This window comes from Nothoprocta perdicaria, unplaced genomic scaffold (genome assembly GCF_003342845.1).
Source record: "Nothoprocta perdicaria isolate Ctin4 unplaced genomic scaffold, notPer1 scaffold_134, whole genome shotgun sequence".
NCBI classification, from domain to species: Eukaryota; Metazoa; Chordata; class Aves; order Tinamiformes; family Tinamidae; genus Nothoprocta; species Nothoprocta perdicaria.
In genome coordinates this window covers 2,112,020-2,123,849 of record NW_020454472.1, presented here as the reverse complement: position 1 = coordinate 2,123,849, position 11,830 = coordinate 2,112,020, and the positions used below count along the sequence as shown (strand labels likewise).

The following is an 11,830-nucleotide window of genomic DNA, read 5'->3' as shown; positions in this document are numbered from 1 at the left end:
TCCAATCTCAGGCGTTTCATTAAGATGCTTAAAATCTGGCCAGGGGCCCTCAGGACTCAGTCACACAAATTATAGCCTGATGTTATTGTACTGATCTTAAACATGTCCCTATTTTGCCTCAGAGGAGTATTGCCTCAGTGGTGGGAAATACAGTATATATAATAGAGTTTGTCTGGGTATTCACAGAATGCTTAGAACTTCCCAAGAAATGTCTAAATCCTGAAAAGCAGCAGAATGAAAAGAGARAATTCAATCCTTAGCATCTTCTCAGCTCATGTGCAAGCTCTGTGCGCCAGCCCAGCTCTGTTCGATGGCTGCCTGACCGCTCCYGCCCAGGTAAGGGGCACTACTCTACCTTTGAACACGAACTCAGTGCCCCCCATCACTTTGGAGGAGTGCACCCCGCGGCTGTAGCGCCCCTTGGCGTAGATGGTGAAGGTGGGGTGCTTGCAGATGGGGTCGGAGTAGTGGTAGTAGTGGCCTTCCCAGGTGTTGTTGTTGTCGTGGAAGATGAAGTGCCGCGTGAGGAAGAGCACCTCGGGGCGCACCTCGCACCGCTGGCTCACCCACTCGCCGTGCAGCCCCATGGTCAAATCCGCCTTGGGGGGCAGGATGGGAGGGTGCTGCTCGTCCGAGCGGTAGATGATTCTGCACGCAATGCACGTGTGGTCGTGGTTCTGAAACGAAGCACAGACATCCCCTCGTTAGACCTTGTCCACAGCAAAAAGGCTTCACTGAGGTGAAACCAGCTTCAGGTTTTAAGGGCTATTTTATTTTCCTTTATCTCAGTCATATTTTCCTGCAGGTTCTCAGCACCTGAAACGTGGCATAGTTTGTTTTCGTAGGGATAAGTTTGCACGGCAGCAGCAGAATTAGATTAACTCCCTGTTCTGCATTTATCTCAAACGAGCGTTTTAGTTCAGGTATTTACTGAGCGGATAAAAGGCTGACTTTATAATCACAGAGGAAGCTGACAGAGTAAATTTACTACAGTAGGGACCTGAAAAGCCTTAGACATTAATACACTTCTGCAGCTCTTATTTTGCATCTGTCTTCCTTTTACATTGTTAACTGTGGGAGCTATAGGTAGGCACCGGTGTCCCAGGTACATTTTCATTTGGGTGGCAGCCTGGGGAGTTGGTAACCAGCAATTTTAATCTTGTTCAGTGTCTCCGAGCTACAGTGCGAGGCTGCAGCGTGCACTTGCTGTATCCAGCAGAGCCCCAGCGGGAGCTTCCACCAGTTTCCTCCTCAGTGACGTGCGTGTGCCTCCCCTGACAGAAACACGGCTATGGGGATGCAAGGGAGCTCGCTCRGAGCCTCGCGCCGCTCCAGGAGGCAGACGTGGCTTGGTGTCAGTTCACACACTGAAAGCTTTATGGCCCTTTCCAGCAGCAGTGGGATTTGTGGTGTCTGTCAGGCCTGAGAAAGGCTCACACGGCTGGGCCGTTTTCCGAAGCAGCACCAGCCTTCAAGAAGCCAAGTGCCCCCAGCTTCCTTCACATCCAGGAGAGCTGAGGGCATCTTATGCCTTGCCTACACGGCCTTTGGGGAGAGGGGCTTCGCAGCGGTTGGGAGCGCTGCTTGCTGTGAGCGCTGCAGCGGAGGGCAGGGGACGATGGAGCCGGGTGTAAACGTGGGGCTGCTCACGGAGCTCAGGGCCKCAGCAGGATGGAGCTGCCACCCCGGGCCTGCTCGTGGGCTTGCACTGCGGCCCTGGAGAACTCCGTACCACGGAGCCCTCCGGAAGACCACGCGTAGGCCCAGGGTGCTCTGTGCTGCTCCGACCCCTTCAGCCCCAGCACAAGACAGCGACGGCCAACAGCTCCGCCGCTGGCACTGATATTCCCCTAGCAAAAAGCAGTGGGCCCCACACCAACCCCTTGGAAACCAGTGGCTTTTCAGCAGAGAAACCCGGCGTGGCCACCTGGTAGCTCTGGACAAGTGCACAGGAAGATCTGCGTGTTGATGTTGGATCCGGCTCTGTGGCAGGAGGGGAGGGAACTTTATTCTCTGGCTTCCAGCCCTTCGCTATCAGATTAAAGCTACAAAGCCGTGTACATTGTTTCCACTGCTAATTGTTTCTGCAAGGTTTTGTCTCTTTGGCCAAAGACTGTGGCTGTGTTATTGTCTTTTCAAAGTCTGTTTTCTTTTTCAAAGGCACGAGAAACTGCAGCATTAGAATTTGCCTCTGCTCTGCTGAGCAAACTTCGAATTGCAGTTTATGGAAGGATGAAGAATTACAAAGCTAAYTTTTTAGTTCATTTATGAGAATAAAAAAATAGATCAAGAAGAATAAATGCTGCCCTGTGAGATAAAAGTGGTGTTTTCTGTTTTACTAGTGCCTGTTTTGGATTTGTTACAGRCTGTTTGTTTACATCTTGGGATGTGATGGTAGAAGCTTTTCAAGTGGTTATTGATGTGCTGAGCGGCTGCGCTCCGAGCCTTAAGCAGGCTTATCCTCGCGTGAAAGGCAAAGACCACACAGAGAGATTCGTACCTTCATCTTTCAAGGGTACTTGATCCTCAGGAGACAGAGGGAAGACTTAGGTGGGCTACTCATCCCATCTAGCTTATTTATCCCATCAGGTGTTTTCCTGAGGTGCAATTCAGAGTGCATTGAATGAGGAGCTGATGCTGCCCACGCTGCCAATGGGGAGAGGGATGTAGACAGTACAAATACGTGCTCTTCTGCTCCTCTCCCAGCCCTCGTTTCTGGGAACTCTCTGAGCTCTTTGACCTTTCTGACTCTTAGGAGCCAGCAATTCTCCATTCACAGTCTTTAGCTCATGGCACGCTGCTCTGCTATAACATCTACATGTTTTAAATTGGTGCCAAGTTTGTCTTGTAATATGAACATAAGCAGCTTTAGAGAGTCACTAGGCAACTCTTGCAATATATCCTCTTTACACATATTAAATAGGGTTTATATTTGCCTCTCCCACGGATCAGACAGACACCACAATCTGCCAGTAATGTCACTGGGATGTAGCATAATGGCTTATGTGCAAAATAACTATACACGAGAAAGCTCATGCAGACSTGAACCAACACTGGCCAAAAGTCCTGCTTGGAGCAGGAGCCTGGACTAGGTGACCCCCAGAAGGACCTTCCATCCAACATGACGGCTCCTGGTAGCACGTGTCACCATGCAAATATAAAGGGTGCAATCTTTTCCCATTGCTGTGCTTTTTAACTAACAATTATAAGATACATTTTGCAGCTAAATTCTGTAAGCAGGTAGAAGGGCCATCAATATGTTAACGAAAAGACAAAGACAATTCAGTTAATTTAACTGGAACTGGTGAAGTTAGCACAGATTTGCACCCTTCTAAGTGACAGTGGATTCTGTTCCTCAAGTATACAGATTTCCTGAACATTAAAAGTGCAGACGATGCAGATGGACTGTGAAATTAGGGCATCTTCTAAGACTGCAAGTTTCTCTTTGATTTTCCAATGACTAAGACAGGAATCAAGATCCAGTTTGGTTTCAYAGTTTGCTATAGATTTCCTGTGTGACCTTAACCTCGTATCCTAGAAGCACAGGGAATAACAGCTCTTCTCTTTGACATGACAGTGGTGGGTGATTGAATAAAGACTGTGAGCTGTCAGAAAGCAGACATTTCAGGGGCCTGGATATGTTTAAAAATAGAAKAATAATAATAAAAAYGYGCACAGCCTTAGTCCTGGAACAAACCTTCAAACACAGTCTGACAGAACTGTTGTATCCTTCTTCCTCTTGCCTACAATAAAAATTCACCAGGTTTCATCTGCTGGCTTGTTTGGGATTTATGAAACTGCTCTGTTTAATCTCCAGCTCTCTTCAGAGAATATCAGCCCATTTCTTTGGAAAACACTCTGTTTTACTGGGAGGTTTGCGGCTCAGAACTGTTGAGGGACAGGGAACTTTTATAAACAAGCAGGAAATGCCTCGGTGCTGGGCTGACAGCATGGAGACAGCTTTGGACACCTCGGGCAGCGGCACCGCGGGCCTCTTTTCCTTGAGCTTTAGTCACGAATGGCAAAGCCAGACTGGAGAGCTCAGCTCAGAGCTCAGCTGTGTTGCTTGCACCCCAAGACATCTCCAGGTGAGGTGTGCGCTTGTGTTCCCTGTTGGCAACCCGAGTACCATTGGAATATAGATTTTTGAAGTGCTATGGAAATAGCACTTCTTATTTCTTGGAGATCTACATCCAAAATATGCTGCCGTTGTCCTGCAGTGCACCAGGCAGAGGGGCTGATCCCTGAGGATACCAGCGCATCCCACACATGTTTCTCCTGTGCTGCTGTCTGACCGTGGGTTATTCCACAAGATATTATGGGTTGGCTATGCCTGGTGGCAGTAATTTGATTGCTCCATTGAAAAGAAGTGAAACAGGAAAACATGGAAGACAGTCTTATATGCCCATAATGTATATAACCTGAACTAGCAGGAGCCAATTTCTGCCACTTCATTTCRATAAAAGAGAAGTTGAAAGTTCTTATGATCTCCCAGAGGACACCYAGGCAGAGCAGTATGAGCCAGTTGGTTCATTTTGTATATATTTAATTCCTTTCTCAAGGGCCTGTCCTGTGCAATCAGTTTGTGAGTCCAGCTAATTTAACCTGAGAACCAGTGGTTTCTGTTAACCTTGTTCAAAGTCTGAAGAAAAACAAACAGAAACCCAGCCTGTTGTGTTCTTGGTCACTCTTGGCTGTTTGTGGGATTTCCCTGTTCTTTCTTAGGTCCAGTAAATGGACAAGAAGGAAAGCTGGAATCAATCCTAGTTTTAGCTTTTTATATCAGTGAGGACTAGGAAGCATAAACACTCATTTTGCCATTTTTCTAGCAGCGCTTCTAGGTTCCATCTCTCTCTACCACTTTAAAATATATAAAATAATAATAAATAATATAAAATATTATGATGCAAGGTTTAAAATATATAAAATAATAATAAATAATATAAAATATTATGATGCAAGGCTATGATGCTGGGCAGGAATAGCTATTAATGCCCGACGTCCTCTCTGTCCTACTGAGACTGCAAGGGACCAGGGACTCCTGCAACTGCTTCATCTCCCGTGCTGCCCCTTGGCTGGCGACAGCAGCAGAGCTGGTAGAAGAAGGTTCATGGAACCCATCAGTGGAAAAAAATACCTAAATGTGGGCAGCATGTGGCTCATGTCTGGAGGCAGACAGGGGCTCTGCTTCCCCACAGCACTGCGATGTCGGGCTGGCCCGTACGGCTGTCGCTTGACTGCATCACTTCCCTGAGATTAGGGCTTGAGTCTGACTTACATAAGTGCTTTTCGCTGTGACAGAAAACGCTCTTGCACCGAGTTAGGAACTTTGTAGTAGAAAAGTGTGCCCCAGGCAAAATCCCTCCGTGAGATTTCTGTCCAAGCAGCGGAAGAGAGAAAGAGCTAGTTTTGCTATAAGACAATTGGGCTTAATTATGGAGTAATTTATGTTTAACAATTGCCTGTGTTTTTCACTGCTGCTTTTTCAGGTCAGCTGCTCTTGGCTCCTAATTGCACTGGCTGAGGCCTTGCAAATCACTGCTTTTCCATTTGTCTTGGGGAAAGATTATTTTCTAAAAACGGACAGTCACCGAAAATATGGAACAGAGGCAGAGGACATTTGATTCCAAACACGATTAAGTACTCTGTAATAAAAAACTCATTTGGGCATGACATAAACCGAAAAGCAATAAAATGTGCCGCGGACGGGATGAACATCTGTTTTATGTTTTAAATATCTTAGGTGTACAGTGCTCAATGTTCTGCACGGTGAGGTCTTGCTGAGAGCCCCTGCAAGGGCTGCTGCCCCACGTCTGCTCCACGTGTGGATCTGGGAGGGCTCCTTGGCGCTACGGAGCAGGGATGGAGCCTCCCTGCAGCCCGGCAGTGCTGACTGCACGGTGGGCAGGCTCTTCCCTCTCCTTCAAAGCCAATCTGTGAATTAATCCATGCGGCTACGTGGGCTGAAATAAGCCTCAATCTTTGGCTGAAAGCTCAGTTCTTGTACTTGGTTTTAAAAATAATAACGATAATAATTAAAAAAAAAAAAAGGGGTTGTGGTCTGAATTTCCACYCGTATTTTTCTCCTTCCCTCCCTTTTGCTGCCTCCACTGAAGTGGTAACAGGGCCAGGGAGCTCTGGAAGCCAAGCAGGGAGGTTTCTAATAAAAAAGGTAAACAAGGATGAGATTCCTTGATCCTTTTCCCAATTGCTGTGGATAGTCAGAAATACAAACCTGCTCAGCATATTTTAATTTTCTGTTAGGTTCTGTGGGATGCTGTGGCTGCCTAGGACGAATTGTCTTCTCATCAGTTCACAATGTTTTTTATGCCCCAGGTTATAAAAACTCTTAACATGCAACTAGGATGCTCCTTACCCCTGAGCAATAGTAAAATAGGCTTGACTAACACGTAGACAGTTGTTTCTAGAAGCTGTTCTAGTTTTGTTTGATCCCCTTTTTAATTCAGGTTTATTGCTATTGTTGCAAAAGAAGATGTACATAGGCCAAACTCTTTTCAAAATGTACAGAAGATCTACACTTTCCTCATAGTTAAAGCAGAAGCTGAATCTTATGATTTATGTCAAGGAGAGGACCTGCAGGATGGATTACAAGTTGTATTTAGGGACCAAACAAATGAGCACCAATATTAAAGAAGGGATTGAAAATCCAATTATTTTCTATTGAACACCTTGTTCAAACATGCTTGCATTATCCTCCGTCTCTCCTGTATATCCTGCAAAAAAATCCTGCCTATAGCATAATCTAATATTTTTAAAGCACCGCTTGTCTGCAATGTATATTAATGCTCCATTAATAATTCAGCCTTTCTGTAGTAGCATCACAGTGGATGATTATGTCTGGCATTTGGCTGTTTACATAAAGAAAGATTAACATTGTCTCAACTATAACTCACTATTTTAAGGAAGGATTTATTACTCAGACTACTGTGATTATGAGAGCTGTGGGCATTCTTAGCAGAACAGATTGAAAAAAAATAGGTATTTTTCATTATATTCTTTTAAAGAACATTTCTAAAGGAAACATATCTGACTGAACATACATAGCCTGGAAAGAAACAATGGCATATTCAAAGTATTCAAATTTTCCTTGAAAATTAACTATCTTTAAAAAAGTGAAAAAGATATTTGGGGATTTTTTTGTGCCATTTTCAATGGAGAATTTTGACCATTTGCAGACAAGCTCTCACTGTTGTTTTTGATAGTTCATAGAATCCCAGAATCCTTAAGGTTGGAAGGGACCTCCAGAGACCATCTAGTCCARCCCCCTGCTCCAGCAGGGACACCCAGAGCACGGGGCACAGGGCGGCATCCAGGTGGGTTGGGAAGATCTCCAGAGAAGGAGACTCCACAGCCTCCCTGGGCAGCCTGKGCCAGGGCTCTGGCACCCTCACAGGGAAGAATTTTTTTCTTAAATTCCATAGTTGGTGCTTTTCCAGATTGGGCACATTAAGCAGGCAAATGCACAGCAGGAGTGTTAGTTGTGCAGTTAGCTCCTAAACAAAAATACATCGAGTCCTTCTACAGGAGATCTGCTGTTGGGATACACAGGGAACAGTTGCTGTTTAGAGTTGAATTGGGCTAAGGAAAAGAGCCGGGAATAGTGAGAAGTGGTGAACTCAATTCAACTCAAACCAGCGGTTTTCTTAGTAGCAGTTTGTTGTGTATCTGCAAGGTCTTTAAACTTCTCTTACTGAAGAGAGATTACAACCGAACACATGGAATTACACAACAGTATCCCCAAGTGATTTGGGAAATCCTGCCGGCTGCATAGGCTCAAGCTATGTGCCCCCCTTCCCTTTCTATCTAGAGCCACAGCAGACGGGATGCACCCTCCTACGCCATAAACTGGGTAAGAGATTAAAGCACTAGCTCTGCCTCAGTAAACCAGGAAAGGAAATATTATTTCTCCTCTGCTCTGCTGCCTTTGGACTCCTCCTCAGTCTCCTCTTGCCTCCTAGTAATGCCAGTGTAAAGCAAAGGGCCGACCCCGAGACCCTTGGCAGAGCAGCAGCTTCTCTCCCTAAYGCCTCCCTTGGCACTCAGACCTGCCCACTTCCCCTTTCCATTCAAACCCAGCTCTCCATATATTCCATGCAGCTACTCTGAGTAAGCCCTTTACTTGCTTTCCCCGCTGGCACTGGGGATTAGCTCTGTTCTCCCCCTCTGGAGCTCTGTCACCACTGTCCTGTTCGGTTATAATCGCCCCTGATGCTCGGTCCAGTTGTACTGACATTGAAAATATTTCTGCATTCTCAGTCCCTGTGTCTATGCTAGTGATTGCAAGGTGGAAAACTGCTTTGGAAAAGCCAGGTCCTCTGCTGTTACAAAATCATTTTCTGGCCAGCCCTGATTTCCATTGACTCCTGATGTGTCACCTGAACGAAAGGATTACCAGGACAGAGAGCACTGAGGAAGAGGGCAAGGAGCAGAGACGCTTTGCAAGGATTTCTCACACGCACCCAACTCCTGTGTCATGGGCAGGGCTCAACAATGCTGGGACTGGTCAGGTCAGGCATGTCTGGTCAGGATGTCTTCAACATCTTAGCTGAGAACATCTGTTCTTAGCTAAGAACCGAGGTGCCAGATTTTAGTGCTAAGAACTGAATGCTCCCAGAACGAGTACAAAAACTAAAGGCTTGGGAGAACGTCACTTCAAAGAAGGCCTGAACTTGGAGAAGAGCTTCAAACAGACAGAAAATGTTAGATGGGTTTGTCTCGTGTTGCCAAGGGGCCGAGTCCATAGAAAGGACACTTTTATGAATTACTCAGTACAATATCAAGCTCCACTCCTCCACTGCTTTAGATAAGTGCGGCCCGAGACAACACTTTCACAAACGGCTATAATCTCTCTCCACCACAAAAGTGATAATTTGCAGGCTTTCCATGACCTCATATGAAGCGAAGTTGGCTTATGTGCATTAGGCTGGCTCTGGGGAGTTGAGCATGGTTGACACAGAACTCAGCCTGCCAGAGCAGATGAAGAATAACACAGATTTAAAACTTTAATTAAAAATCTCSAGGCAAATGAAATGTTGGAGAGAGCAGTAACTCCTTTGCAGGCTTGTCAGTTTAGGATTTCTTTTGGCAGAGAAAAGGGGAGCTCCAAGCAGGAAGGAGGGTGGACATATGCTCAGATTTATCTATAAGTGTGCACTGTATATTTTAAGATATTGAGGAAGAGTTTTTATTAACTACTCCTATGCAGGGAAAGATAGCGAAGGAATCCGAAGGTACTACCATTACCCAATTGCCTGATCTAAGAGATTTCAATTCTGTTGCACAACTTTCAATAAACCTGAAATAAATACAACTGAAATGAAATGCAAAAACTATAAGGTTTTGCTTTTCTGATAGAAGCTTTTTTAACCTGCACAAAACACAAGAATAAAGACAAAATCGGCCTTTTTCGTACATGAATGTGGCTGCCCATGTCATCTATCCCACTAAAATGACACTAATTTATAGCGACATGAATATTTTGGGAAGCATCAACAAACAAATTCCTGGGAAAACTGGAGCAACGGTTTGAATGTCGGTCTCCAGGAGCAAAGTATTCCAAAATAACGTTGCCKTAAATATTTATGATGCCTTTAAAAGGCAACCTGTACAACCCCCCGTGAACTGTGCAGCAATATTATCAGTGAGTCTCCTCTCTTACAAATGATGAAATGATTGTGGTTAGCTGCCAACAATGAGGAGAGTGGCGATAGCCGAGACATATTTGTTGGGCTGATCTGACTGCCTCTTTTTTAATTTTTGCTAGACTACCTCCTTAATTTGCTCTGTGGTACGTCCTTGTGTTGGGGCAGACTCCCCCAGCAGCTGCAGAACAGGCATCCTTAATGAAGGCGGCAAAGACGACTGCGGTTTTAAGCTCGGCTTTTGGAGGTTCACCCGGACTGRAAACCGAGCTTTTGCCTCAGCCCTTGGCTGGCACGAGGCATCGGCGCTCGTGCAGGGCGCATGTGCAGCGTGGCAGCTTCAAAGGACTCCTCGTCCGCAGCGTTATAGCCCAGAGCAGCGCTGAGCGAAGCAAGGAGCAAGCCCCAGCGAGCCGCTCCGCTCTCCTATCTCCRAAATGCATCTCACGCTGTTCTTGTTCACGAAGCTGAAATTAATCCATTTGAACGAGGATCTCGCTGCGCCTCTCGTCATTTCCCTAAGCAAGAGTCTTTTGCAAATAATCATCAACAAAAGAAACCYTTTAAGTATTGGCTGGGTCTAGAACAGACTTTTTGACTGCCTAGCAGCATTCCTTTGCCAAACAAAGGGGTTTTGTCCTCCAAAATTAGACCTTTTTTGGTTGAGATAATATTTTGCATATTTCTCTGAGGCATTTCACATGTTTAACATCTACTTATTAACTTCTGCTTGCATTTTCCTGGGAGCTACTCAAGTAAGCAGAATTCCCATACAGATGAAGTAACCAAGTTTCAAAGAGCTGAAGACCCAAATTTTCCAAAGCACGAAAGCTTTGAGCAGTGTCAGCTTAAGGCAAAGCCCAAGCAGCAGCCTCTTTACATAAACCCCACAGGAGCTGCAAATGCCAAGTACTCCCCCTGTGAACAAACCTGCAAGAAAGAATTGGTGCCTCGGAATTGCTTTTTCAACTGGAAGTACAGGGCCAGCAAATGTTTGAGCCCAGCAAAGGCAGAAGGGAGGTTATTCCAGCATGTTTTAGGTCTCTTGTGATGTTCCAGATCACTCTGGCCCTTTTCCTAAATAACAGTATAATTAGACCTGTTGGGATCTTTCCGTGCRTTCTGTCAGCTTATAAAATAACGCAGGGAGTGCTTTGTTTACAAAGCAGCATTTTGAAGACAATTATATTGGAAGCGTGGCAGTACTGGAGTTGTAGGCATTCCCCATGCTTTTAGACACAGGAGATTGCTCTGAAAACATCTTCTTTCTTCTGAAAACATTTTCTTTCTTTCCGCACGGTGATGGCATTTCAAGTCTGTCTTCATGCTACAAATTCCTGTATGCACTTATAAATAATGTGATTTTGTGATCAATCCGCCAGGCTCCTTACTCTCATCCTAACCAGGGATGTCTCTGGCCAAGTGTTTCCATCATTCTGCCCTTCMCATCGCTTTGCTCTCTCGTGTTGGCTAGAGAAGCTGAATGTGCAATAACTGGAACCCCTTTCTGAACTCACACCATCAAGAAACATCAAAGATGTYCAGCCCCCTCCATCATCAGACCCCAACTATTATCTTGAGCCAGCCTAGAGGAGACTGCTAAACCATATCTATATCATGACCTATTAATGAGCTCCATTCAGGAACTTCCACATATTTTACAAGAGGAATTTGTTTAAGGTATGCTTTTATCTAGGAGAATTTGTAAAGCCTAAAGAGATGACATTAGATATTTCTAAAAGCTCCCTGGTTTTATATGAACACTTGTGTTAAGATATGGTAATCTGTGAACTTATTCAGATTTGTAGCTCAGCATAAAGCTGCCTGGTTTTTGGACAGCCCTTCTGATTTACCATCTTGTGGTGAAATCACTGCAGGAGTTTGGAAAAKGTCCAATTCTATTTGTTTAAAGTCCTGAGCATGGGGCTTTGGCATTCCTGCYGTATCCAGCAGTCATTTGCTTTCAATTATCATTCTGTTCAACCACATAAGTAATGAATGTGGCTACCACATCCAGCTTGCAGGCTATGTAAATGCTTGAGCTGGGTGGAACTCTCTCCTATATAGAGGCTTAACTATAAATTTAACTCAGAATGTGAATCCTCTTAACTTATTTTAAGCGAGTCTTTATAAGTATAAAATAAAAATAAATAAAAAGGAAACGAAAC

At 45.1% G+C, this 11,830-nt stretch overlaps 1 protein-coding gene across 1 annotated transcript in view; it reads right to left on the bottom strand.

The window, feature by feature from the left end:
• APCDD1 (APC down-regulated 1) overlaps nucleotides 1–11,830 on the bottom strand; it is a 30,634-nt gene that overhangs the window by 5,317 nt on the left and 13,487 nt on the right. Inside the window, exon 4 of the mRNA XM_026033867.1 lies at nucleotides 356–677. Within this exon, the coding sequence (XP_025889652.1) occupies nucleotides 356–677 (322 nt within the window). The remainder of the gene's footprint in view (nucleotides 1–355; nucleotides 678–11,830) is intronic.